Raw genomic sequence first — 27956 nt, forward strand, 5'->3', positions numbered from 1 at the left:
GTAGGCGAATTGAGGGCTGACTGCTAAATTTCTGTTTGTAGCACCAGCACCCCCAGATACAGGCTTCATCACTGTGGTTTAACCCTCTACCCAGTACATTTTTTGTCATGCCTTGATTTAAATGCAGTTTTTGTTTTTTGTTTTGTTTTTGTGGAGAGTTTACTGTTGTATATGAAATTAGGAAATTCTTGGGAGAAGAGCAGCGAAGTAACCATTTTACATTGTCATTTTTTCCTCCTTATTTCTCACTGTCATTTGTTGTATCTTGATTGTTGCCAAGTGGCTTCAGGATCATAAAGGATGTTATGTGTAAAACACAAGTGAACAAACATCTTTATCTTCCATTGCCTGTTTTGACTGCATTTTCATGATTACTTGGCCTAGATGGTTTAGAGTTTCTCTTCACTTTCTTTTTTTTGTTTCCTCTGGTGTATCAGAAGTACGCCTTCCTGAAGTAACCCAGGGCTTGCTAACAGTCCTTGTGCTAGTAGAATGTATTGTAAGTTTCTTTAACTTAGTTTCTGTTAGTATAAAGAAAATATAAAAGAAATTAGTCATGCTATTTAGTGCGCAACTTAATGATTCGTTTCTTTTGCGTGGTCCCCTATGACACTTAATTATTTGAACATCTTATGTTCCGTTCAGGAGATATGTTGGAAAACAAATCCCTTTAACCTACCATATTAGCTCAAACACTGTTCAGGATCAAGTTCCTCCTTTGAGGGCCTAGATTTGAGTAACCAGAGAGGTCATGTATTAGACCAGTGTTCTGTTCACAGCTCAGTCAGGCTCAAGTGGGGCAACACTTCCCTGCCTGAAATGAATTTAGTGTGTGTGCGTGCGTGCGTGCGTGTCTGCCTGCCTGCCTGCCTGCCTGCGTGCGTGCGTGTGCGCGCATGCTCTGTGCTTACATGTGCATGCATGCTGTTCCTCTCTCCCTCTGTGAACCTTCAGCTGCACCACTCCCTACGTAGTTCCTTGTGTCACCTCTGTTGGGTTGAAATGACAATCAAAAGCCCGAGTGGTTTGGGCTGAATCCTCTCCAGGCCCATCCTTGACATCTGAGGGGCGTGGAGTGGGGAGTAAACTTCTGCTGTGAGCAGTGCCATCGGCAGAGAAGAGCAATAACCATTCTTTTCCAGTTTCACAAAATCTGCACTAAGTGCGCGAACTCTCCTTTTACCCTTGAGTTGTACACGCCCATTTGTGCTCTCGTGTTCATTTGTTTTTCAAAAGCAATCCATAACACTTTCTTTGAATTGTTCTTTATACAAAATATGTAGTCCCTTCATCACCTTTTTTTCAGCCCTGCATAGAATATTTCGAAATGCTTATATCAGTAAATGCAAATGGGAATATGGTGTGTGTCTCTTGCTATGTCATGGTAATATCATTGATATCACTGCATTAGTGGTGATATAACTGTCAATTTGTGGTTATTGATTATTGCTTATGAAGGTGTTATGTACTTTGTAAGAAGATGTACTGCCATTTTGGAATAGCTCCAGGTTCAGTTGATAATGGAAATGGACCCATGGTGATCGAGGAACATAAACAAAGGATACTCATTGGTGAATACTTTGTGAGAACTACTCACATCTTTAAGAGGCTGGGCGGAGTGCATTCACACAGTATGAGCAGACATTCATCACACCGTTATTTGGGGAGGGGAGGGTCAGTGGTAATAATGCATTTAAAGTGTGTTTTAAATTAACTCACAACTCCATATGTTTAAATGACCCCCCATGGCATAGACCCCCTCTGGACAGACGAACAGAAGGACACGCCTTATGTGGTTCTTGGCACTTTGATAGAAATTGAGTTGGCTCATAATTATGATTGTTAAACAGCAGTGCAGTGATTTTATGGGAAAAGGTGTACGGGGTATTGCAGTAGACTGTTCATTTTAACGTGCTGTACCAGTTTTATTGTACAGTGTTTTTGTACATAAACTAAATGAAGCTTCATCAGAAAAAAAATTCTTTCAAAGAAAATCTTTTTCAGAGAAATGTAAAGTTTTGCATTTTTTGGTTTCAAGCATGTTGTGTCTATTTTGTGTATTAATGAAGAATTTAAGGTTACACCAGGTTGTTTTTCTTACTACATTGCCTGTGTATGTAGCTCTGATTTAGTATACAGTGTTACTGCTTTTTATTAGCATTGTAGACAATAAGCCTGTTTTGTATTGAAAAATAATTTGACCATGGCAGTTTTCTGCATAAAATTGTAAGAGGCATTTTTAGGATCCTCAAACTTCAGTTAATGAAACATGAACTCACTTGTTTTAACCATCTTTGATGTGAATGCTGTCATTTTAAAATGTAAATCATGATATTTGAAAACTTCCCCCTCCCTTCCCCATGGCACTTGATGCTTGGTGTCATTGCATAGGTATACTTGAACAGTTCCTTTAATTGTGCATATTTTGTACAGTTGGATATTTTCAATGAGTAGATGGGAAAGAATGGTTTGCTGGAGTGCAGTAGTTCCCCAAACTTTGTTTGGACCTTCTGAGTCTAGGATGGGGTTATGGTGGATCGTGACACAAGTGAAAGGTAGCTTGGAGTGCATTGACATTCACACCTCTCAACTTCAACAGTCCAATGGGCCTTCAGCCATTTCTTAGTTGTTTTGGTATATTTATTGTAAGATTTAGCGTTCTTTTGTAATGCTCTCGAGGATCAAATGGGATGAAGGAGACAGAGGGTAGGCACTGGAGAAGGGTCGCACTGAGGTAATCGCACGCACCTTGCTTCCTCGTGACATGATCGAGTGCAGTTTTGAGAGCTCTTGGTTTCACGTTGATGCTAAAGGCTAACGTTTCTTCATCGCCTTTCCTCGGGTGGCTCTCAATGTGCAAGCCATTTACAGTATTTTGGGGGCAGGTTTCGTTCTTGCATTTAATTAAGTGAGGACAGTGGGACAGCCAACGTTCCCACACACGTTCTTCGCATGCACCATTATTTTTGGATAAGTGTGTTTTTGTTTTTTTCTCTGGGTTGGTCCAGTTTTATATGCAGTGAAAGGTATTTGAGAGAGAAGCTCTTGACGACCTGCCAGCTTTACAGTGGTTGGTAGGCATATAGGGGCAAATTTGGGGATTTATTATTATTATTATTATTATTACATTATAAGAAAATACACTTCAAGTAACTAAAAAAGATGCAAACAAAAAAATCATTCAAAAACATGCAGTAGCTTACAACAATCGTGAAATGTCCCTTTTAAAGAAGGTAGGGGTTGTGGTGAAGGGTAACTTTATTGTTCAATGGACAAACTTTATTATTTAAATTGACCGTGTCAGGTCCTTCATCTGAGCTGTGCAACTAAATAATTGGGGGAAACTATTGATTGTGGTGCTTTTAAGTCGCCGGCCAATTTGTATATGCATAGTTAGGCCTACTTATTTTTTAAACAAATGCATGGAGCATTGTCTGAGCAAACAGACCTGTTTTGTAGAGCATTGCATTGTCCCAGTTTTGACGGTGTAGATATGGTAACCGATTTAATATTTATCACGTAATATCTACTGTAACTTTTACATGACTGCAAATAAATCTATAACGACCCAATAACCTACGAAGCCTTCAAAGAGGTGCCGAGGTGAGAATTCGTCGTGGTCTAGAACAATTCTCTGGCAATCGAGAAGTAGGGCCGTTAAAAAGTATCTACGTATCTAAAAATTGTTTAGGAAACCTTTAATTATGCAGGTTAGGCTATCTGCAATTGATTGAACTAAAAAATTTTCAGTGACCAGTTGTGGAACAATGTAATGGCCTACTGAAAATCATTTGTCAATTTAGGGCCAATTAATTAGGGAACAATGTACTTTGAACGAGTAGGCCTATATACTGCAGTTTAGCTGTTTAGGCTGTTTTCTATGCTTAACAGTCGAACGCCAGCTCCACCTGGCTCAAGTCAGCGTTTCGGCACAACCTTCCACCCTTGGAATGTTTCTAACGCGTCCTCTTTCACGAGCTAAGGGGTGTATATTACTGACAATGCACTGAGACCGGGGATTCAACACGACGTATTAATTTTTCATGGGAGTCGGCTGTTTGTCGGGTGAAATCCGTTCTGTGTTTTTCACAGCTTCGACCATTCGCACCTCTTTTCTTCTTGCGTTTTAATTAGGTTAGTACTGCTGTGCGATAGAGTTGCAGGTGGATACCAAAGCCTGTATGCGGCCATACAGGTTGAAATGCGCTCATTGTTTGAGCCAGTAGCAGTGGAAAAGCCCTATTTCAGAGGAGTCAGTCTTTCGGGCTTTTGAGAGTGGGACAGTCGCTGGCCAACATAGCGTGGCCAAATTGCTCAGGGATGGTAAACAGTCATGGAAAACTTTGGTCTTTTATTTTTCAGTTGAAAATTTCGTGGAAATTATTAAATGTTAGCCTACTGGTCAGACAATCTAAATAAGGAACTAGCCCTTTTGTCTAATACTAACCAACACCGGACATTAGCCTACTATTTCGATGAAGCTTGTGTGGAAAACATCCATGGACAGGTAGCCTACGAATAAAACATTAAGTTTAAGGAAGAATCTGAAGTTCTCGTTGAAGAATGCAAAAAAATATACATTTAATTATTTTTGTGCTAGGCACGCTTTTTGGTAAGTATATTTGTGGAAGTGCATTTCGCATAATTGAGTCACAGTTTTGTGTCGGCTAGTAGATTATTTTATGTTGCTGACAGATTATTATTATTATTATTATTATTTTACACGTAGTCGGACTTTATGCGTTATTGCAATGTTTTTAGATGCGATCCCAACTAATTCACTGCCTTCTGTCAGGACTTGCTTTCAGTCAATCCAAGGACTCCGTACTTTCCAGAAGCTCCAGAGCTGTTTCCATCAAGAGGACAAACGCGGGCGCCGTGGAGGAGAGTGAGGTTGAAAAAAGCACCGGGGACATGACGGAGGAAAATCAGTCACTCCCTGCTGAAGACAGGGAGACAAATTCCCGTGCAAGAAGTAGGACTGTGCTGGATCCCGACCACCAAGAACAGGCAACGGCCAGAGCGGGTCAACTAACGGAAGGCAGTGGGATGTCCGTTTACTACAATGTCTTGAACACACTATATGCCGTTTACCGACCACTTCTGACAAGTAGATTTATGGATGAACTTCCTAAGGCAGTTGTTTGTATTCTGTCTGGAAAAGTCGACTGTGGGCTGGAAGCGGAGATTACAAAGAGCATATCCACTCAAATAGACAAGCCTTTGCGGTCTCTCATCACGTCTATGAAATCAATGACATGCCAGAATCTGGCACCCAACAGCAGGAGTTCTCAGGCTACAAACTTTTTAAATTTCTGGCTGGATGAATCCACGCTGGCGCAAATAGCAGCCATTCAGGACTTGTTGCTGTCCACTCTGGTCCACCTGCCTCAGTCCTACTCCGAATATCTTGTGACTGCTTGGCGTGTCTTCAGCGATGCAACTTTACCGCCTGTGGTGAAATACATTTCTGATTTCGTGGTGACAATTTTGAAAACACCTATTGATTACTTGAGAATTGGATTACAATTCGGTATCGAAATCCCTGTTTTAAATCAAAGTGAGCAATGTCAACAAGGTTTGTACTGACGCCAGCCCTCCACGCACATAAATGGCCACAGCCTAGTTCTAATTTCCAAATCACACCGGTTAACTGTATTTTACTGGCATTATGTTTTCTTCAATATAGGCTACTGCCTGATTCATATAAACAAAATGAATCAAGCGTTACATCTGTATGACGAAAAGCGACTTATTAGGCTATTTTGTTTCCTACTTTTTTCATACGCAGGTGGTCTAAAGCAGCTGATTATGTGGTAAGCTTTGTGAAACCGTGTGAAACATTTACTGAGTGACGCATGCACATGTGATACGGTTACAAATTGTGACACCCTGAAAGCAATATAGTAATATAATGTCTCTGTTAAATGTTTAATTTGATTCATTAGAGGTGCATGAAACATATTCCGGATGCACACAACCGTTTGACATGGGATTCTATAACAGTAGTGTGCATATAATTTATGTTCTGAAAGGTAATTAATAAGAGACTGTGAGCTATACTACTTGATTTTATATTTACATATAAATGATAAAAGATAAACACAAAACTTTTTTTTTTTTTTAATGGAATGGGCATTATGTCTATTTGAATTCTGTTATGAAATGGGAAAACATTTTTTTGAAAATGCATTTTGAAATATTGACTGGTAGGAACGACATATGACAGAAAGCACATAGATTGTGGTCTTTTTCCAGTCATTTCATGACTAAATAGAATCTTTTGTTTTGTTCAGGGGCATGACCCACAATGTGAGTTGGTCATTTGGGAGTGCAATGCTGGACGTTTTCCTGGCCCCTGAGCCCCCACCATGTAGCTATTCGAACCCAGACTGCCAGACTATCCAGTATGCCCGCTCCCTGGTACAAGCCGACGATGGGTCCCCACCCCTGCTGAGCTGTGAGCACCGCCCCCTCGCTAGCCTCAACAACACACTCTGCGCTAACGTGCTCCGCTCTGGCCCTGGGGACTCGCCCATGCTCTACTCCCTCTGCCAGGCCCTGAGCTCTCTCACCCCCTCTCAGCTGCAACTGGCGTGGACAAACGGGTGTGGAACCGTCGGCTCCATCTTGGCGCCCCTCCTAGACAGTTCCAGCTGCGATGGGAGCCCCCACCCGGCATCACGGGTCTCCAGGTCCACCCTCAGCCTCAGGGATCTCATGTGCATCTACTCCAACTGGACCGGGGTGGTCCAGCCTGACCCAACTTCGGTGGCCTTCTGTGCCGACAACGACCGGGACAGTTTCCTCCTGGCAGTGTGTGGCAACTTCGAGCTGATTCGCCTGCTGGTCATCGACCCTGCAAACAGCTGGTTGTGGGGGTTCTGCGCCAACTTCTCAGGGGACCACATGGCGACACAGCAGTGCTCCTATGAGACCTGGTGGGTACAGATGGTGGATGCCTCTGTCCTGTCACTCTGCTGGGAGCAGGACAGGGAGAGGATGGAGTACCTTCTCTGTAACGACCTTAATTTCTTCATGCTCGTGCTGAATGACCCGCAGAACTCTTGGCTCTTGCCAAACTGCACCGGCCTTGAACCTCCCACAGAGGTGAACATGAACGCCCACATCGGCGACCTCTGCGTCTACTCAGAGTGGCACAACCCCGCGTTCATCGCTTCAGAAGTGCTGACGGTGTGCGTCCAGTACGACGAGCATGGATTCTTGCGGCAAGTTTGTGCAAATTCGACATTCCTTAACGCCTTGCTGCTGAACCAGATGAACGATTGGGTGGGCGACTACTGCACCCTCTCCCTGAGCAGCCCACCCACTGACCCACCCTCTTCCTTTAGCATACCCAATTGGTGTAACTATCACCAGTGGCCAGGGCAGGTAGTGGACCCTTCCGTGGTTGGGTTCTGCTGGCAGTATGATCAAGTTGCCTTCCACAGGAACGTGTGCTGCAACATGCCGCTGTTCGAGAAGCTCACCCTGGACTCGCAGAACGAGTGGCTGATGGTGGTGTGTGGCGACAGGGAGACGCTGGACAGGCTGCCCGAGGTGTGTCGCTACGGCGACTGGAGCCGCCCCACCATCGTGGACATGACCGACCTGGCATTCTGCGCTGAGCTGGACCCCAAGAATTTCACTCTTCTGGTGTGCGCCAATGAGACAGTGCTCCAGAACCTTCTGGCAAACCTGGACAACACCTGGCTGCTGCAGTACTGCTCCAATCACTCTGTCCCAGGGGGTAGTGGGGGCGGAGGCGGGGGCAATGGAGCTGGAGGTGGCGGTGATGGAGGCGGGGGTCTGATTGGGTTTAAGCCAGCAGATCAGTGCCAGTACAGTAGCTGGGCGGTGGCGCTCCCGGGTGCCTCCCTCCTGGCGCTCTGCTGGGACTATGACCAGGCCAACTTTGTGTCCAGAATCTGCTCTGACTCCACCCTCCTGGCCCTGCTAACTCGGGAGCCCTCCAGCACATGGGTGGGCACGCTTTGCAACATGTATACCAACATCACCACCCCCAAAGTGAACACGACAGGTAACGGCACCAGTGGTAGCGGCAACGGCGGGAACAGCGCTGGCGGCGACGGCGGGAATGGCGACACCCACAATAACAGCACAGACCCTCTCCCCTGCCCGGCCCGGGACCTTGTCCAGCGGCTGAACTGGACGTGCAGCACGGACCTGAGCGCGGCCTGCCGCCCGGGGGCCAGCCGTCTGGTTGGCCTGCAGCTGCTGATGCGCTGTGGCGCGGAGGCGCTGAGGCCCCGGGTGGGCGGCCTGCTGTCCGACCAGATGGCCTCCGTCGTGGACCAGGCGGCCAACGTGGCGGTGGTGCTGCTCGTGGCCCTGGAAGAGAGCCGCATGACCTCGCTGCGCATCACCGAGAACATCCGCCTGAGCATCCTGGACTCCGTCATGCTGTACCTGGAGCAGGAGGCCAACTTCGCCAACAAGAGGGTGCTGCTGCAGTGCTTTGGGGTAACACATCCCAGGGGTGTGCCTCTGGGCTATTTTTTATTGACACCCAAGAATAGAATGGAATAAAATAGAAAACTTAATTAGGCTGAAAACAGCAATTTCTCATGCACTTAAGAACTCAGGCAAGGGTGGTCTGAATGAGGCGATTGATGCCTCCTTGTGTACCTCTTTTATTAGGGCTTCTGTTTCTGTCTGACTAGCTAGCTGGATAAATACATAAATTTAACTGGAACAGTAAAAATGTATAATTCATTAATTTAAGGACTGAATATTAAGAGGGTTCAGACTGTACTATGGGATTGTGGGATATAGGATATATGCACTTACTTGCAGTGACTTTTTTACTACACACCTCTGGGTATGAATTAATAGACACAGACATAAATATTTTAGAGAAGCCCAGCAATATTAACCAGTTTTTTTGTTTGTTTACCTTTTGGAATCTCTGTTTTTAGGTTTATGGGCCATAATTGTGCCATAATCAACTAAGAATGTCAGTTTGCCACATACATAATTAATAGCATACATTACTCATGGTCCGCAGATAGAGAACGGCTAATATTTGCTTTTAGGAATGATTTGCCATTAATAAATTTATCATTGATACTGGACATTTCAGAACCCTTCCTCTGGTAATTTTAATGGAGAATCTTTTGCTTTGATGATGTCTTTGATACTCATTAATGCTGCTTTTTTATGTGTATTAACGTATGCAGTCTGTTTTTGTGTGCCTATATATGCGTTTTTGTCTATTTGTAAATGTGTGTGTGTGTGTGTGTGTGTGTGTGTGTGTGTGTGCAGAAAGTGCTGACCAGCCTGACGCAGACGGGGAGAGATGTGACCAGTGACAGCTTCTTCCTTATCAAGGTCAGAGGGTCAAGACTGAGCATCTTAGACCTTACAGAGCCACTGCCTTTGGGTGTATGTGTGATGGTTGAAATGTTTCTCTTCCTTATCGTATGTTTTGTTTTTTGGTTAGCAGGCTAGCTCCTATCTTGTACAATCCTACTTACGTTCTTTTTACTTTCTGGCCTCTCTTGATGATAAAATGATCTAAAAAATGGAAAGAAATGAGATCCAGCATCTACCTGGCTGACGTCTGTGGTATTATTGATGTGCAGGAGTACTTCCGGATCCCCCTTGCCAATCTGAGGGCAGTCCTGAGTGCAGTGGACATCACCACCATCAGACAGATCATGCAGTACTACAGCAGGAATCTGGAGACTCTACAGGTGAGCTGATTGCCTCATCTCAGAACCATCTCACGTGTCTCTGGATCAGGGGTGGACAACCCTGGTCTTGGAGGCCCACCGGGTCTGTTGGTTTGACATCACTTAGCACTTAAATGATCAAGTAAAGCAGTTTATTGTTACCTTGCCTCACCTGGTTCCCTAGTTCTAAATATGAAAGCTAAAATCAGTTGACACTGTGGTTCCTAAGAGGTGGGCTAGGCTCCCCTGCAACAGATTCACAACATAAGAAGTGAGCATGCCGATGACGAATGTTGCCTGCTTTTAAATAATTATTGGAACTCTTCATCAATTTGTCTGCAGCTTACGGAAGAATACCGGCGCACCATGGTGTCTGTGCTCTTTGGGACCCATCTGTCCAGGGATGGGACCCTTTTCCCTCTCCTGGCCCCTCTGTTGGCCCTGCTCCCACCTAACGACATCCTGTCCCTGCCCAACCTGCAGAGCTCTGCTATTGCGTAAGAAATGTAACCTCCAATAGGGGTCTGGCTTGCATACGGTCATCATGATTGGATTACAGCATCCATGTGCCGCAGACTTCACTGTAAAGAAGCCATAAATTGGTCACTAGCTGTTCTGTGCTGGTATGCCTTGGGAGATTGTGTTAAGCACGCTTGAAGTCCCTAACACAGTGCCCTGGACCAGCTCCAGCTTTTCCTAGACTTTAATTCAAATTTCAAATGTTGTGATATACGCGTTGACACATTTTGACGTATTTGAACACAACTATTGATATTCTGTCGAGTGTAATAGTGTTCTGAGACACCAAGCAACTTTCTGTAAAACAGATCGTATTTTCTTATCTATTGTAATCTATGGAATGAGCAGATGTTCAAATTCGCAGATTAGTTTTGTCTGGATTAGTATATATCAGGGCTTTAAAGTAAGATGAGCTCTCTAGGTTGCATGAAATTAAACAAATCTGCATGGACACTGTGCAGAATTGATTGCCTGGATATCAATGCTTTCCCCCGCTCTCAAGTTACAGGTTTAGTTCTCTCAGGTTCACGTTGGTTAAGGTGTACCACTCAATTCAAGAGGTCTTGGATAGCAACCAATCTAGCATGCAATGTTATGGAAACTTTTTTTAACATTGTAGTGCGGTTGCTATGCATAGAGCATTTCATTCTAGTGAATTTGTCAAGTCCCAAAAAGTTTGCTATAGCATTTTAGTGAAACATAATATATTTTATATAGTTGAAATAATATTATAGGCCAGCTGAGAGGTGTAATAAAAGGGTTGAGAACAAGAGGGATGTTTGTGATTTTCACTGTTCCCTCCCCTTCCTTCTTTCGGCGACAGATTAAGCACCATTGACTCCAGCATCGTCCAGCTCTCCCCCGAGCAGCGGCAAGCCTTTGGGAAGTGGTTCGGCAGATCCATCGGTGCCCAGAACGTGACTGCAGCGGGCCCTTCCTTCATCAGGGACACTGGGAACCTGATAGCCTACCTGCCGTTTCGCAGCTTCCAGCACCTCTCACCTGCTCAGGTATCAGAAACCAGACACCCTTTGACTGGCCGCGGAGAAAAGGCTGGACTTGTCCGCAGTCAGAATGCCTCTGTTGTGATAGCCGTGCCCTTTACTCGCGCTCAATAAGTAAACAGGCAGACGCATGAATTAAGAAAGGATGTGTGAAGGGAGGCACCGCTCTCATCTGTCATCTATTATCTGTCGAGAGTTGTGAGGAATCTGGCATTCATTGTATGCAGAGTTAAAATGGGAACATGATAGCCTTCTGTTACGATGGAGTGTGTACACTGAAGGGAAGAGATCCGTCTGTGACTATTCTATTATAAGCATGCAGTTACCGTGACTACTCTAAAAGGCATCATCGTAGTTTCCGTTGAGATCGATGCCTGTTTGTGTTTTTTTTTTCCTACGCATTGGTTGGCAGGACTTTATTAGCTTTACTTGAGCAAAATGCACTTGCACATTTTGCTTTCCCTTTTATGGGTAATTCATAAAATGTAATGATGGTAATAATCCCACCTGCTGTAAGTAAAAGCTGGATGGATACTGGAGAAATTTTATGCATCAGTGAGAACATTCATGGGTATAACTAGGTCTGGTTAAAGTGTGGTTAATAGATTGCAGTGTGAACTCCAATTTTGAATCACATTTCTATTGCTCAAAAATATTTGCAAATATGGGCACGTGGAGCACATGTTTAAAATTACAGGCTCTGCTCTGTTTCTCAAGGAATTTGGGAGTCTCCCACCACCATCTCTGAAAACTTTACTGAGAAAAAACATTAACTCAAAATTCAGAATTGGAAATGACAAATCTGTTATTTGGTCTCAAATTTGCTTTTGAAGTACATTTTTGTTACTCACATTTTTTAAATTCTAGTCTGTGTTCGTAAACAGAGAAATGCATTATTGGCTCTGAAGTCTCTCTTTGTAAAGAGTGTGGACTGTTCTTATCCAGGGGTGTGGTTTTTATTGTTGTTGAACTGCATTAACCTCCAGAGCAGAAATTTTTTTAAACGATTTAAAATTTTTTTACTTAACATACATGTGTCTTGGATGACAACAGAATTTTGCAGCCACCAATCAACGGAATTCCCTGATTTCAAATCGTCAGTAACTGTTTGGGACACCTCTAAACACTGTGAACGGCCTGGTTGAGACTTCAGTGGTCACGTTCTTTGCTGCGTTCTGTAAACACAGATGTTGTGAGGCCTGTTTTATGATGACATTGGGTGATGACCCAGAGTTGAACCACAAAGAATAATTACTTCTGTTTCTTTCAGCCAACCACATTTCATTGTCTGACATTTTTGTTGTTTATTGATCATAATATTTACATAGCCGTTGCATTCAAAGAGAAAGTGGTTCATTTGAATGTGAAAGTCGAAAACAAGATGTTAGCTTGCTCACCCATGAGTAAATTAAAAGAGAAATTTCTCCTTGGGTTTTTTTATATTATTAGCCTGTGTGATTAACAAAAATTTAATTTGATCAGAATGGCAAAATATTATTTGTATCTTATTTTTCCCCGCTAATCCTGCTTTTTCATCCTGCTTTTGTTACAGGTGTCATAACTAAATATGACAGACATACGTTTATTTTGCTATTATTTTGTTATTGAGTCGGCATATTATGGCAAAATAGATATTTTTGTCAGAACAAAGTGAATTATCCCCCACAGTCTTGTAATACAAGAAAAAAAATCATGTATAATTATTAGACTTTTACTTCGATTTTTTAATTTTGAGTTCAGATTATGCCATCTAGCATTTATTAGTTCAGAAAACTCACATTTCATTGTTAAAAAAAAACTTAAAACTCAATTTAACGTTTTTATAACAATTAAATTTAAGTTTTCTGAACAAAAAAACTAATGAATTTTAGTTGGCTTGATGCCTTAAAAATCTAAGTGAAGCTCAAAACTAAAATGTGTACAAAAAGACACATCATTTTTGCAAGACACAGAGATCTCACTACCAACCTTTAAGAATCACAGAACTGTATGTATATGTTGTTGAATAGTTTGCACAGTGTAAATAAGTGAGAAATGGACAGTGACCAATGTGAAATGTCTGCACATGTGTGTGTGTGTGTCTGTGTGTGTGTTGCTGTGTATGTGTGTGTGTGCGTGCACGCATGTGTTGCTGTGTCCTTGCTCACAGTTGCTGGATGGACTGGATGTCCTGCTGAGAAACAAGCTGAGCCCTACTCAGGGGCAGTTTGTGGCCCAGACCTTAGTGGGGACTTACAGGAATCTAACAGCAGACTTCTTTACGCGGTTAGTATCCATGTACTAAATGTTAAATAGGTGGCAATGTAATGGTCAGGAAGCTTGTCTTGTAACCTAAAGGACAGGTTTGCTTCCTAGGTAGGGCACTGCTGTTGTATCCTTGAGCAAGGTACTTAACCTGAATTGCTTTAGTAAAATATCCAGCTGTTTAAATGGGTTTACTATGTAAAAAATGAGAAAATTGTGTAAGTTGCTGTGGGCAAGATCGTCTGCTGAATGCCTGCAATGGAATGGAATGTAATAATGTCTGCTTGGCCTCTTACTAAGTACTTATTAATAAAGTGTTATTCTTCTTCTTTGATGATGATAATAATAATAATAATAATAATAATAATAATAATAATAATAATAAATACATTGTTCTCCTCCATCTCCGTAGTTTGGGAAACTTGACGTGTCTGGCTAAGCCCAAGGACCTGCTGGCCCACGTAGACACGAATACATTGGCAGCCATCCAGGCAAATGTTCAGAAGTGTGTCCATCAGGGGATGAAAGTCCCCAGTGAAATGGTGAGGCCTGTGCACTGGGATGGGCATTCCTAAAGTCACTCGTCATGATGGGTGCCATGGTCCTCAGACAAGGCCTGGGAAATGCTCATGGTTTTGCCTTTGCAGTCATTTTAAGTCTGTCTGAAGATCCTCTCTATCCCTTTGTCTCATGCAGTAATATTGTTGATGAAAGATGGTGGTGGATGATAAATCTAATGTTGTTGATGAGATCTGCCTTTTTTGTCTTGAGTCGTTTTTATTTTCTCTGAACATTTGATCACATGCCGGTGAGCGCAACCATCCAAGCAGAAGGTAGGGTAAGAAGGCTCCTGTTATGTGTGTGTTCATCCCTCCCCAGATCTCCGGCTTATTCCTTAATGTGACAGAGCTGCTGAGCCCCTCCTCCCTCTCCTCTGAACGCATTTCCCAGCTGGGTGACTTCTTGCCCTTTTTGGGAGTGGACTTCCTGGGGCGGCTCTCCCCCGCACAGCTCCGCCCCGCACTGCCCGCCCTGGCGACAGTGCCCTTCACCCCGAACCAGGTACCGAACACTCATCAACAAATCGGTGAAACACAGTGAATGTGTATGCGTGTGTGCATCTGCGTGATTGTGTGTCTATATATTTCTGTTTTGTTTTGTTCTATGGGGGGGGGGTCATATGGGGCTGGGTTGCTCTGTAGGAGGTGATTGGTTGGGGTGACATGTGGGAGGCAGGTCTCAGGGGATGCTGGGATACTTGATACTCCAGACAGGCAGCAGGAAGAGAGAAGCCGACGGCTGCAGGATACCCTTTGATTACAGAAGCATGACTGAACCTGAGCTTAGGCCTGGGGATTAAACTATGCACGCACACCTGCCATGGAAGATTATTACTTTTCTGTGGGGAAACTGGCATGTAATTAAATGAAAGGAAATGCTTTTTAGGCCACCTTCATTTCTGAATTCAGTCTATTCATTATTACGATACATGGCATCCATCTACCATATGCATGCCTACTTTAGACATGTGAAACAACATCTTCCTGAAAGAGTCATATTAAGACTCTTATGACTATTGATGAATATATGGCTGAATGATTGTGCAAAATTAACTTTCTGTTTATTCACAGGCCCAGGCAATCGTAGAAAAGGTGTTGCCAAACAGCAATGTGAGTGTTTGCAAGATCCTGGACGATGCTCTGCTCTTGTCATGTCTCTGGGATTGTGAGATGTGTGTGTGTGTCTTAGTATTGAGGTGTTGGATGTTAAGGGTGTCTCAGTGGTGAAAGGGTGAATGTTGAAACTTGTTTTCGTGGTGAGATGATGAATGTATAAGTGTATCAGTGGTGAAAATGTAGTAAGTTTCAATTGCTCTCAGTACACAAAATTCTGAGTGGCAAATGAATAATATATCTGATCTGGTTCCTGACTCAAAAAAATACTTGCTTTTTTTAAAATTTGCATTTAGAAAGCAGAAACCTTTGTCTGCAAACACAATGATGCAATGCACTGTGGGATAGCTGGCTCCCGGTTTGACTTTTTGCTGGATACAGGGGTTGTTTTTTAGAAAAATTAATTCACATTCAGCTGGCTGCAAAATTTCAAGTGAAAGGTGTCCCTTGGAAACTTGTTTCAAACATGGCTTATTTCACGATGATCCAACACACGGTTATAGACAGAGGGGTAGTAGTGTAGTTCAGTATCAGTGGTGAATGTGACTCATTTCCATTTAATGTGCACATTTTTCAAGCGGGGGTGATAACAAAGGCGATTTATGTATCACATATTATGGATCTTGCAAAGCTGTAATTGCATATGCTACTTCCAGGGTCATACCAGGAATAATGAAATATTTTATTATGCCTGGTTCATACGCTGTTTGGTTGACCGGTCAGTCCATAATTCTGCGGTTCACATCTTTTGAGGTTCTGCTGCATGTCTTCTCTCCGAAGCGGTGAAAATTGATGTGTGTCGTAGTGGCTAGGGGTTGAATGGAGAGTGTCTTGGTGGTGAGTTGATGGATGGTACTCATTTATCTCAGTGCATGGTAATGAACAGTGATGTATCAAACCAAGCCAACTGGCTCAGAGCGTACAGCAGCCGGCAGCCAGCAGCAGGGTAATTCAGGGACAAAGGCCTTCACTGCTCTCTACTGTATGAAGATTAATGTTCTCACCTTCCGCTGTACGACGGAGCAGAATGCCAAAACACAATGGAGGATTAGCATTATGCTTAATGAAGGTGCTAATGTTTCAGCAGCTAAACATTCATTAGTGTTTGAAAGAGTATTGGTGTTACACAGTATATATTGTATATCATCACTTACTGTAGATGATATATAATCTTTTTAACGATGAAAAAGGAAAGTGGCAGATGTCATTCTGTCCTTTCTCTCAATTCCCTTCTGGTCCTGTTCCCCTCTTTATCTCCCTTTTACTCCTTTTTACTCTCTTGGGCTTCTCCCTCTGTTCGTCCCATGGCTCCGCCCCATGTCCCCTCCCTCAGTTGGCGCTGCCGGGGCAGCTGCTGCAGCTGGGGACCCTGGTGAGCGGGGTGAAGGTGGAGACCCTGTGGACGCTGACCTCCGACGCCCTGCTCGCCGCCCTGCCCAACATGGCCCTGCATTCCCCGGGCCTGAGCCCTCCGCAGGCCAACGCCATCACCACCAAGCTATGGGTAAGGCACGGGGGAACCGCCCCGTTCTACACCCACTCACCCCGCGACCACTGCACCCCCCTCCCCCCCCCCTTCACTGTGCGGCATACCTTAAAAATCACCACCCGTAAACAGCAGCAGACCTGAACATCAGGAGGTGTGGTATTGGTACCATGTGCTGGGCATTAACCCATTTTTTTCCCAGAGATTTCTTTTTAAAGCATCTGTAGTCATCCAAAAAATATTCACAGATGGAAAAAGAGTGGTAGAGACTTTGGCAACTTTAGTTGCCCGCGGGCTAAAACGGGTTAATAAGTTTCGCGCTGATGTTAAACGCAGTTAAAATGACAGTAAGTGTAGGAACCCCACATACGTTGTAACGGAAAACCTGGGACAGAAGAAAACGGCACAAATTAAACGCAGATGTCCACGGTAACCTGACCTCAGCAGCCCCTCTCTGCTCTGTGGGGAGATGTCTAAGACTAATGAACTTTGTGCGTGTGCATGATAAATGGATGGGAAAGAATACTGTGTTGAGGCTAAAGCCTGTGATCTCAGGTGGACGTTGCTCAGAAGCGTCTGGCCTCGACGTGCACCCCGTCGGGATTAAAGGCGGGCTTGGGCCCGAGCCAGCTGGAGCTGCGTGGCTCTGGGCCTGTGCCAGGGACTTCACTGGCACAGGGGACGCAGGCCGGTGCTGTGAACGCAGCACCTGTTTCTGCGTACGCGTTCATACTAGTTTCTGTAACTGAAATGCTTTATCTTCAGTTGGGCTGCTCACTCAGCAGAGTGATGTCCATTTGTGGAGACGCCCTGGGGAATTAAAGCTCATGGGGAGTATGCCGGGGATGTGATTAGGTGTCCAGATGTTGATAGCCTGTTTTTATCAAATTTTGACCAGGACACTAGAGTTAATGCCCCTGTTGTTTAGAAAAGGTTCCATGTCATCTGTAATGACCAAGGTACTTTAGAGGTGAGGGTTTGGACACAATAGTCATTTCATCTAGAAATGTGTGTCAATAATTAATCTGTGCTGTACATCTACTGTTCACCTGTTTCTTGCTACATGTCTGTAAATTGTTTATTTTGCAAGGCATGTCTGTAATCTTCATCTGCATTACATGATGTTTCTATTATTCATTTTTACAAGGCATGTGTCTCTCTGTCTGTAAGTTGCCTGGGAGGGGACGGTGTGTTTAGTAGCTCCTGATGGCCAGTACTTACACTAGCGCTGTGCGTCTATAATGCGTCTATAATGCGTCTGTAATGCGTCTGTGCCCAGGGCTCGGAGGAGGTGACCAAGTGGCTGGACGAGGTGGAGCCGCTGCTCCCCAGCACCCCCCTGCGGAGCGTGCAGCTCCGAGCCCCCCGCCTGCTGACCAACACCACCTCAGTGCGCACGCGCGCCTGGAACACGCAGCAGGTACCGTCCACCTGCCCCCCGCCAATCCCCCCGTCTCGCGCCACGACAGCCAGCCGAGCCGGCCACTTCCCTGCACCCCCAGCACGACCCCGCACTCACCCACCCACCCATGCAGCCGCTCCTGCGCTGTCGCATTAATCATTGCTGTAGTGCAGTAATCCTCTACTCTGGTCCTGAAGAGCCATCGGGTTCCTTTAGGTTTTACCTTCAAATCCTCCAGTTGTGACCCAAAAAAAAACCAAATAGGTTGAGTTCACTGTCTAACTGCCGTAGGCAATTAGTAAGGGCAGAAAAAAGCCAACAGACCCTGTGTCTCTCTAGGACCAGGGATGAGGACCACTGTTACTGTGTCTTTAATTTGTATTTTGGTTACCTCAAAGTCTATGGTAATCACAGTATTTTCAATTTGTTCTAAAACAAATGTTTCAGGTGTTCTTCTGCTTGAGCTGTCAGTAAATGCATATTTCAGTCGGAGTGCACTCCTACCTAACTTTAAATCAGATTTTCTTCACTTTGTGAATATTTTTCAGTTCTTAATTAGATTATGGATCAACTGGGAAATGAAAGAAGTCATATTTTAATTATCAGTAGCCCCTTCCTACTTATCTGTTAATAATAGGAAATTCTTAAAGCATTAAATTGGTCTAACATGATTAAAACCCATTCATATGACTGAGAGTGAAAATATTGAATTTGTTTTTTTAAGTCCCCAAAACGAATTTCTTTTTAATGTCTCTTTTTTCCTACAATAATTGCCGAAGCATATATTTTATTATTTAGTTTTCAGCTTTTCAAATTTTCTAATCTGATGAGATGTACTTTTCATGATGCACTGTTAGAGTACTTCTATTGTGTGCTGAATATTGATATTTGTGTGTTTATGCAAATATAATTTGTTATTGGAAAATGAACAAATCATAGTTTTCTTCTGTGGAGGACAGTCTTTTGATTGGTTAATACTATCAAGTGATGACATACAATACACCCACCCTTCATGGGATTCACAAAGGCCCCTTCTCCGAAAGCTGTATATTAGTGTTTCCTTATATGAATGGCTTTCTTTCCCTGGATGGGGTGTGCATGGCATGGTTTAAATTAAACGCTGAATTATTTATGAGTTTACTTGAGGTGGCTTTTGTTGTCTACCTTCTGAACTCAGAGAAGGCTTAATTTGCACACACGTCCAGGCAACGATAACACATGGAGGTGTTGACTACAATGGATTCCATCTGTGCTCCTTAACAATTGTTGTGAAAGTTCCAAGTGACTTGGAAAGAAGAAAAAAAGGAAAAAGAAAAGAATGAGGAAAAGTCAAACAGACAGACAGAGTGCGATAGAGAGAGAGAGAGAGAGAGAGATTGATGCCTATGTATTTTCTTTCCCAGGCCAAAGCGCTTTTTAAAGAAGCAGTGAAGAACAAGCCAGAACTTTCAATGGAAGAATTTCTGTAAGGATTTTAATGTACACTATTAGTCCTATGAGCAGCAAAATATAACATGTTTTTGCACATTATCAACCAAATAGCACTGTTACAGTAAAGACTTCTGAAAGCTGTCTATTGCTGGCCCATTTATGAATTTACTAAGCCAATACAAATTTACATGTATTTCCAGCAAAAATGTAAAATGTACGTGGTAAATGGATTTAACTCGATTACCCATATGTGTCTATGTCTATGCATATTAGTTGGCCTATAAGACAAACCCCCCTGCCCCATTTCCAGTGCATGTGTTGGAACCTGATCTGGTGTTCTGTGCATTTCTGTTTGTATGTGGGGGTGCTACTCTGTGTGTGTGTGTGTGCATGTGCGCGTGTGCATGTGTTTGTATGTGTTTATGTGTGTGTGTGTGTGTGTGTGTTCAGGGCTCTGGGGACGATGGCTCAGGGAGCAAACTGTAAGACACTGCGATGGATCTTCCTCTCCCAGCCATCTTTGTTGCTGCGAGATGTCCTGGCCTTCCTACAAAAGCAGCCTGTCCTCCTCCACACCTCTCTGGTACAGATAACACTGTATTATTGCAATTTATTATACACATATCCACCAAACTGTCTGACCAATAACAGTACTATAACATTGGTATTACGCACTTATCCACCATACTGTTATTATACACCTGTTCACAATATTGTCTGATGAATAACACTTTTATTATACACTTACCATGCTTTCTGATCAAAAGACCTGTCATTATACACTTATTCACCTTATTGTCTGATTAATAACACTGTTATGACATACTTATTCACGGTATGGTCTGATCAGTGATACTCTTATTTTCCACTTACTCACCATACTGTCTGATCAATAGCACAGTTATCATATGCATATGCAAATGCCGTATGATTAGCTAACTCAGATTGTCTATCTGAATGCCGGGATGGTCATAGAGTCTGACAGAGAGCCGTAAGATGGATCCGGTGTTGCGGGTGAAGAGTGGGCCAGGTGGGTGATATCTGTCTCAGGTGTTCTTTGTCTCCTGTTTTTCATCGTGCACTCCTGTTTTTCCCTGACAGAAAAAGTGTGTCATTGAGGAGCTGTACCAGTTTGACTTCTTCTCACAGTTACTGGGGTATCTGGGCTCGCAGTTGGCCCTCGAGCTCTCGTGAGTTGCTGCCGTCCGTACTGTCTCGTAATAAACACGGTATTATTGAATCATTGAAATATGATAATTTGGCCTGAATGAGGCCTGTTAATTTGTGTTAGCATTCTGCATATACAGTATGCTTGCTTGTGTGTGTGTGTGTGTATGTGTCTGTATGCACACTTGTGTGTCTGTTATGTGAGCATATACTTGCTTGTGTATTCGCACCTGTATGTGTGTGTGTGTGTGTGTGTGTGTGTGTGTGTGTACTTGCTTATCTGTGGGAATGCAATTGTTCTTGCTCGCATATGTGTGTACTTTTGTGTTTGATTGTGAAAGTGCATGTCCGTGTGCACAGGGTGAGCACCATCCAAAAGTTCCCAGTCGACATGATGGACACCTTCAGGAAGATGATTGTGCGGGATCCGCTGCACTTCCTGCGAATCCCCCAGATCAAACAGGCTCTCCTAGTGGACAAGATTGTGCAGAGGCTGGTGAGTTCAGTCCACAAAATCTTGATTTAATCACAAAGACCCAACCAATAATTCAGTTCTTTTTTTGCAGTGACAACCTAGATAGATAGTCTGTTTGTGGGAATTTAAATTTTGCTGTTCACTCTCTACATTACATTTACTTGGCAGACTATGTTATCCAAAGCAACACAATAACTCTTAAAAGGTGACTTGAGAACTGCTTCTCTGCTTCAGCCCTTAGAAGAAAAGGCTTCATAACTCATGTCGTTTAATGGCTTCCTTTTTAATGAACACAAAACTTTTCTCCGAAGCTTTTGCTCATACTAATTGATCTCACAATAATGCATAGTAAGTATTGCCATAAATAATGCCATTTTTTACGGTTTAAACATGGTCTCCAAATAAATAATCTCAGATACTCCTGCAGTGGGCAGTATAACACCTGTGTTGTTTTCAGTATAAAAAACATTTAAAATCTCAACTGAATAAAATAAGCTTTATAGCATTTATTTTCTTTGGTTATGTATAATATAACTTAAAGAGTGGTTTCGATTGCACGGGGTCTTTAAGATTTTTGATTGAAAATGGCAACCTCTCTTTTTTTTGCTGAAATTTCAGAACATGTACATGGGCGGGTACTCTGAGGAGGAGTTCCGCTCGCTGGGCGTCATGGCAACCTTTGTGGTGGACGAGGTGTTTGTCCACGTGGACAGGACCTTCTTCATGGAGAACCTGGACTTCCTCAGAGGCTTCTGTTACAGCAGCAGCAAGAGGGACCTAGTGGCTCAGATCCTTCAGGAGCCTGGCATGTTTGGGTAGGCTACTGGGGGGTGTCTATCACATGGTGGTGACAGTGAGGCAAATGGAAAACAGATAGACGTGCAGTTATCTACTGAACAGAACATACTATCAGATTAAAAAGATTCGTTTTTTAAGTTTTTGAAAATACTTTTTTATCTGCATTTGTTTTACTTTCTGAAGGTGTAATATATTTCAAAGTATTGTATTAAACCCAGAATCTCTGCCATTCTTTGGAGAGAATGAGGAAATCCAAAGTATACCCATATATGCTGGGTAAGAAAAAATAGGGTAAAACTACGGGACTTGAGAAAATAGGCTGGGTGTGTAGTGACTTTGCATGGGTATCAGTACAGTAGAAACGCACCGCCTGGTGAACAGTGTCCCTCCTTGCTCCCTCCAGCCCAGTGGAGCGCTGGACGTCTGCAACACTGGACCAAGTGGACAGGTTCTTCTTCTTCCTACCCAGAGAGGCCATTCAGAAGATCCCTGCGGTAGCTCCTCAATACTACTTCTGTCGTAACAAGTTTTCGATTGTCAGAAAATAAAATGTTTCTGTCATCCCCATTACCAATGTGATATTATATAATATATAAATGACTGCACACATATGGCATCATTTAGAGTTTGGGTTGGTAATATCAACTTATCTGCTTGTGTGTACTTATTTATAAAGCAGCATTCTAAAAGGCATTTACTTCACATTTACAACTTTCCTCAGTGTAATTACAACTGCTTTTTCAAGAAAAAAAACTGAAAGCATGAAAAAGATAACCTCTGAAAATGAAAGATTTTCCACTGTGAGCTGAACTGCTCATGTTTTTTCACACCTGAGCAACAGGTGCCCATTAGCTTAACCAGTGAGGTCAGGAAGGAGAGGATTGTGTGATCTCAGGCAGGGTCAAATGACCGAGCTCCCAAGCGCGGCTGATCGGGTGTCTGACCCTCTTCCTCTTCCCCCCGCCCAGGGGCTGATGACCCTGGAGCGCATCGAGAGGCTGTTCCTCAGCCAGCAGCAGTGGGAGGCGGGGGAGTTTGGCGCCCTCTGCGTGCAGAGGACGGAACAGTCCGAGCTGTTGAAGCTCTTCACCAAACGGCAGTTTGCGCTCCAGTTCTTCCTGGGGTTCCTGCGGACGGGGACGGCTCCGCGAGCATGTAAGCGTTGTCATACTTTTTGAAACATTGCTACTTTCCCTACATCCATTTCTCTTAACTCTCTGACCCTAACATAGGATAGTAGCACCTCACGTTCAAGTTCAGGATTGTAACAACAATACTTATTTTGACTAAATTCAAGTTTATTTCACAAAAACATTTTGGTGAGTTTGTATTTTCTAGATTCCTGAACTATTATTTGTCTAAAATAATCTTTTTTTTTGAGAAAGAAATGTTTGAGAAATAATATACCATTATATACCTTACATGTAGTGGTGTCAAGTTTCAGGATACATGTTTAATCCAGACAAGCTAGCTATTATATATTTGTGTTGCAAAGAATGTTTTCATTATGTCATAGAGACCTCTCAGCTGATTGTGGAAACTTCCTACAGCTGTGGTTTCTAAACCTGCTGTGCTCACAGTCCTCCAATTTTTAATTTAATTAAGGACAGTGTTTTATTTGATAGTTGTGAATATCGATGGAACATGTGTTAAGTACTGTAAAATATTTTTTTCACATCTATATTGTGACCTTCATCAACCCCTCCCATGATCCACCAATAGGTCCCAGCTCTGTACCCACAATTTGAGAACCACTGTCCTACGCAGCAAAATTCTCAATGATAAAGATGTTTTATGAGCCCAGTAAGGACTATATGTGTTCCGTGAGAGTTGAACAACTCTAATGAGTTGAGAGGTGATTTACACTGAATCTTTCGCTGTGTATAGTACTCTATATTGATTCTGGCTGATTATTTGTCTGTTTCTTGCCTTCTGCCTCTACATTTCAGCTCAGCCGATGGTCCCCAGCTGTGAGAATCTGCATACTACGCAGCCGTCAGCCTGGAGTGTGGACAGCCTGATGGCCATGTCGTCGAACTCCTTCTCCAGCTGCCTCGAGCTCATTGGCCAGGATCCCTTTCTGACATCATACGAGCTGGGCTTGCTCCTCAGCAAAGTGAAGAAGGTTCTGATACATGTTTTCCTGGTTTATAGGATGTTCAAGGAATGTCATCAGACTTTCAAAACTTAGCATCTGACTTTGCAGTGACCCTAGGTGTCTACCATGCTGCACTCAAACAGATCAGTTATATTGATGTGCCTGTCTTTGTACACCCAGATCACTGGACCGGAACAGACATTTGCTCTTCAATTGCGAATGGTTGAATTGGTTGAGTGACAGACTGGGCTATACCTGTAGAGGCTGAAGGAAATGTTTTTCCTTCCCTTTGTGTTTGTTGTCCACAGATATACGGGCCAGCCTCTGCTTTCTCCCCCTCTGTGATCGCCCAGCTGGGGCGAATGGCCAGCCAGCTGACAGATGGGGAGCTGGCGGTGCTGAGGCTGTCTCACTTGAGCATCGCTGCTCTGGGGTCCTTCAGTAGCTGGAACAGCAGACAGGTGTCCCTCTATACGTAACTCTAGGACACAAGCTTCATTTCATACTTATGGTTATCTTATTTCTTTGTTCCCACATAGAGTGAAATGGGCTTCAATAGTTTCATACTTGGCTTTTTTCTATTCATTCAAACCCATATATAAACATACAGTTACACCAAGCATCATGGGCATTGTAGTTCACTGTAGTTACTCTTAGTAGAGTAGAGGATCTTGTGGTGGTTTTGGGGTAACGCCTTGATTCTCCTCCCCCAGCTGTCAGTACTGTTCCTGTCTGTGCTGAACTCAACCAGGCAGACCCCCAGCCAGCTGGACTCCAGCACCATGGTAGCTCTGGGTTACATTGTCTGCGGGATCAAAACCACTGACATGCGGAACCTCAACGCCGTGGAGTTCAGGTGCGGGGGAAATGTCCACAGACATCTGTTGATCAAACACCCATCCCCTCACCACCCCCTCAGGCATCCTCTGGTTTTGTTAAAGGAATGGTCACTCATAGTACTTTGGCTTTTTCAGACACTCATAGCTCAAAGATATAACTAACGAACTAAAGTTGCTTCTGTTGTTAAAATGTTTTTATCATTGTCCTGTGTTCTGTACTCTTCTCTCTCATGTTTATTCCACTGGCATGATCTGTATGTACTTTAATCTGTCTATCCCCCCTTAACCACCCCACACCCTCTGTCTCTTCTCCTCACTACTTCTCTCGCCTCTCACTCTTTTCTCCTCTCTTCATACTCTTTTCTGTTCACTTCCTCTCTCCCTCTCTCTCTCTGCCCTACAGTAAAGCAGTGCTGTGGCTTGGGCGTCTGAGGCTAATATGTTCGGAGGAACAGCTTCTGGTTCTGGTGGAGCTGCTGAGTCACAGTCTGGCCTTCGGGCCAATCAGCTCCTGGGGCACGGAAATCTTCATAGAGATTGGAGCGCTGGCAGGTACAGGACCCATTGCAGCCGATTAGGAAAGACTCAGTCAGTCTTCCACAAACCGCCCTCTGTGTTTCAGACTCAGTGTGGCACCAGGGGTGTGCTTATTTTATGTGGTTCCTCTCTCAGAAAACTCAATTTTCATGTATAGTCACATTTTTCCAGGCTCAATTTTTCCTAAACCAACTCCATCTCTCTTCCCCCTCCCTATCACACTCCTTCCCCTTCTCTCTCTCTCTCTTGCTCTTCCCCTCCCCTCAATATCTCTCTCTGTTTCTTTCTCATACACTCCCTCTGTCTCTACCTGTGTCTCTCTCACCAAACCCTGTCTCACTGCTTACAATTCTCTTTCTCCCTCTCTCGCTGCCTCCTTCCCTCCCACCCCCTTGATCTCTCTCTCTCTCATTCCCTTGGTCTCTCCCTCCCTCTTTTGCCCCTATTTCTCTCTCTTTGCAGCTGGTCTCCCAGACATGGCCATGTCTGCTTTGGTGAAGGACCAGATTGAGGGGATCACCCCTCTCGCAATCTCCCTCATCCCTGCCGACAAGTTTGCTGTGAGTAGCAGCTTAAGCTCGCTGTTCACTGTCCATTTCCACCCACGGTGTACGACGCGACTCTGCAGAAAAAACACCTCTTTGACCTGTCCCTGTCTCCTGGCTCATAGAAATGCTTGCACATATTTAAAGACTCCATGGTTGCTCCTTACTTGCACAGCACAAACAGCACTGGTGCTTGTCAGCATTTTGCATGCACATTGCGGATCGGTGAGATTCATGAGCGTAGGCTGCGTTTTACTGACCTGAGTAAGTCCTCTCTCTGTTTCCCGTTCCCTCTCCTCTCCTCTGCTCCTCCCCCTCAGGTGGTGTTTCACCAGGCCCAGATCCGCATGTTCTCGTACGAGCAGGCGGTCGCCGTGACCGAGGCCCAACGCGTCGCCCTGACCCCCGTGCAGCAGACGGCGCTGTCCATGGTGCTGACCCCTTGGGAGAACAAACCCGTTGACTTTCGTGGTAATTACACGCTCACTTTCACCAACACACTCCCGTGACACCTCGTACGATATTAGCCACTTCTCCTATAGTTTTCTTTACTGTTCTGTGCAAATCTGACTGATTCAAATTGAGAGTCAGATATACAGAGTCTTTGGATTCTAATCATATAATAATCACAGTTACTGTTAATACAAAGGTTGGCATGTTTGAGCATGCTCATTTTCTGTTGGTTGATGTGTAATTGTTTGTGAGTGTAGGGTACAGCCGGGTGTGTTTATAGTGCTTCTCTGGGAACAGATTTTGGTAGATCTCTCTGTCTGTGGGTACCATGATGTTAATAATGCTGCAGCCCCATTGGTGAGTGTTGATGTTGCTGCCTGTGTGTTCATAGGAAGGTCATCGGGATTTGCTCTGCGTCCTGGTCCCTTTTCCCTACTAATGGAACTGTTGATGCTGATGCTGCTATTCTTTCACTCCTCATTTTGAGTGACCCCCCCCCCCCCCCAGAACTCATACCTCAACACCCTTACTCTGGGTTACCCCTTGAAATAAAAATAGATCTATATTAAACTAATTTCACATGCTCATTGAATAACTTGACATGAAGAGAACAGTTATTCATTAAGTGGCACTTACTTTTTGCAGAAAGAGTATTGTGGTGTTGGAGTTTAACCAATGCACTGTGTAATGAATAATACAACAGATTCTGGCACTTATGGAGACTACAATATATAGTAATATATTTTTAGTGCTGGATGACCCACATCATATTATATTTTTGAACTGAAAATGATTTTGTGCCCCCTTGGGTTTGGAGAAAACCCTCAGATTTTTATTTCAACAATCACAGGATAAATTATCTTTCAAATATAATTGATCATTTTAAATAATATAATGTTCACAGTGTGTTGAGCTTTTCAATGCTATTTTGTGGATTGTAATATTATTGGTTTGAATTGAAGAGTGAAGTGTGCTGGTAAGCCCTGAGGTTTCTCTGGAACCTACAAATAAATAAATATATAAAATCGATTTATGTTTTGCAGTCCTTGTTGCTATGCTTAATTTAAAACTTTCTAAAAACCATTGCGGTCCGTGTCTCCGTAACATTTACCTTGATGGAATGAAAAACTATAGTCCTTTATTTATTGTATTTATTTTATTTTTACATTGTGTGATAAAGGCTTGTATAAACAAAATTGCTGTGGTTTTTGTATTGTTGTGCAGTGATAGATAAACTATTAATAAACAATATCAAATATTTTGTTTTTATGATTGGTCTCCTTCACTAACAGCTGTAGCAGGCATACATCGAACATTATATTTAATTTTGTTTTCATAACGAAACCTGTTCAGCAATAATCTTATCGTGGAAGCTGAATCATTTCAATTAGCAATTTAATATCCATCCATCCATCCATTATCTCTACCCACTTATTCTTGGTCAGGGTTGTAGGGGGTGCTGGAGCCTATCCAAGCATATATTGAACGAAATACACCCTAGACAGTTTGCCAGTCCATTGCAGGTTATACACACCATTCGCTCACACACTCAGACCTAGGGACCATCCAGCTATTTAGACTCTCCAGTTA

General features: G+C 43.5%; 1 protein-coding gene across 1 annotated transcript; it reads left to right on the forward strand.

The window, feature by feature from the left end:
• Positions 1-3184: 3184 nt before the first annotated feature.
• strc1 (stereocilin 1) lies at positions 3185-27610 on the forward strand. Its single transcript, XM_064335993.1, has 28 exons — positions 3185-4612; positions 4796-5578; positions 5792-5816; positions 6297-8484; positions 9286-9351; positions 9606-9716; positions 10038-10192; positions 11038-11224; positions 13368-13483; positions 13875-14004; positions 14342-14524; positions 15094-15132; positions 16469-16639; positions 17901-18041; positions 19427-19488; positions 19905-20037; positions 20556-20644; positions 20982-21117; positions 21715-21911; positions 22298-22388; positions 22863-23049; positions 23844-24019; positions 24301-24453; positions 24706-24848; positions 25235-25383; positions 25831-25928; positions 26234-26384; positions 26758-27610. The coding sequence occupies exons 1-28, from the start codon at positions 4564-4566 to the stop codon at positions 26850-26852; spliced, it is 6204 nt and encodes a 2067-aa protein (XP_064192063.1). The 5' UTR covers positions 3185-4563; the 3' UTR covers positions 26853-27610.
• The last annotated feature ends 346 nt before the right edge of the window (positions 27611-27956 follow it).

The sequence above is a fragment of the Anguilla rostrata genome, chromosome 5 (genome assembly GCF_018555375.3).
Source record: "Anguilla rostrata isolate EN2019 chromosome 5, ASM1855537v3, whole genome shotgun sequence".
In the NCBI taxonomy this organism is placed as follows: domain Eukaryota; kingdom Metazoa; phylum Chordata; class Actinopteri; order Anguilliformes; family Anguillidae; genus Anguilla; species Anguilla rostrata.

Coding starts and splice junctions, on each gene's coding strand:
- strc1 (XM_064335993.1), top strand. CDS start 4,564: ATGCAAAAAAATATACATTTAATTATTTTTGTGCTAGGCACGCTTTTT. Junction 18,042..19,426: donor GCGCCTGGAACACGCAGCAG/GTACCGTCCACC, acceptor TTTCTTTCCCAG/GCCAAAGCGCTTTTTAAAGA. Junction 21,912..22,297: donor CAGGAGCCTGGCATGTTTGG/GTAGGCTACTGG, acceptor TGCTCCCTCCAG/CCCAGTGGAGCGCTGGACGT.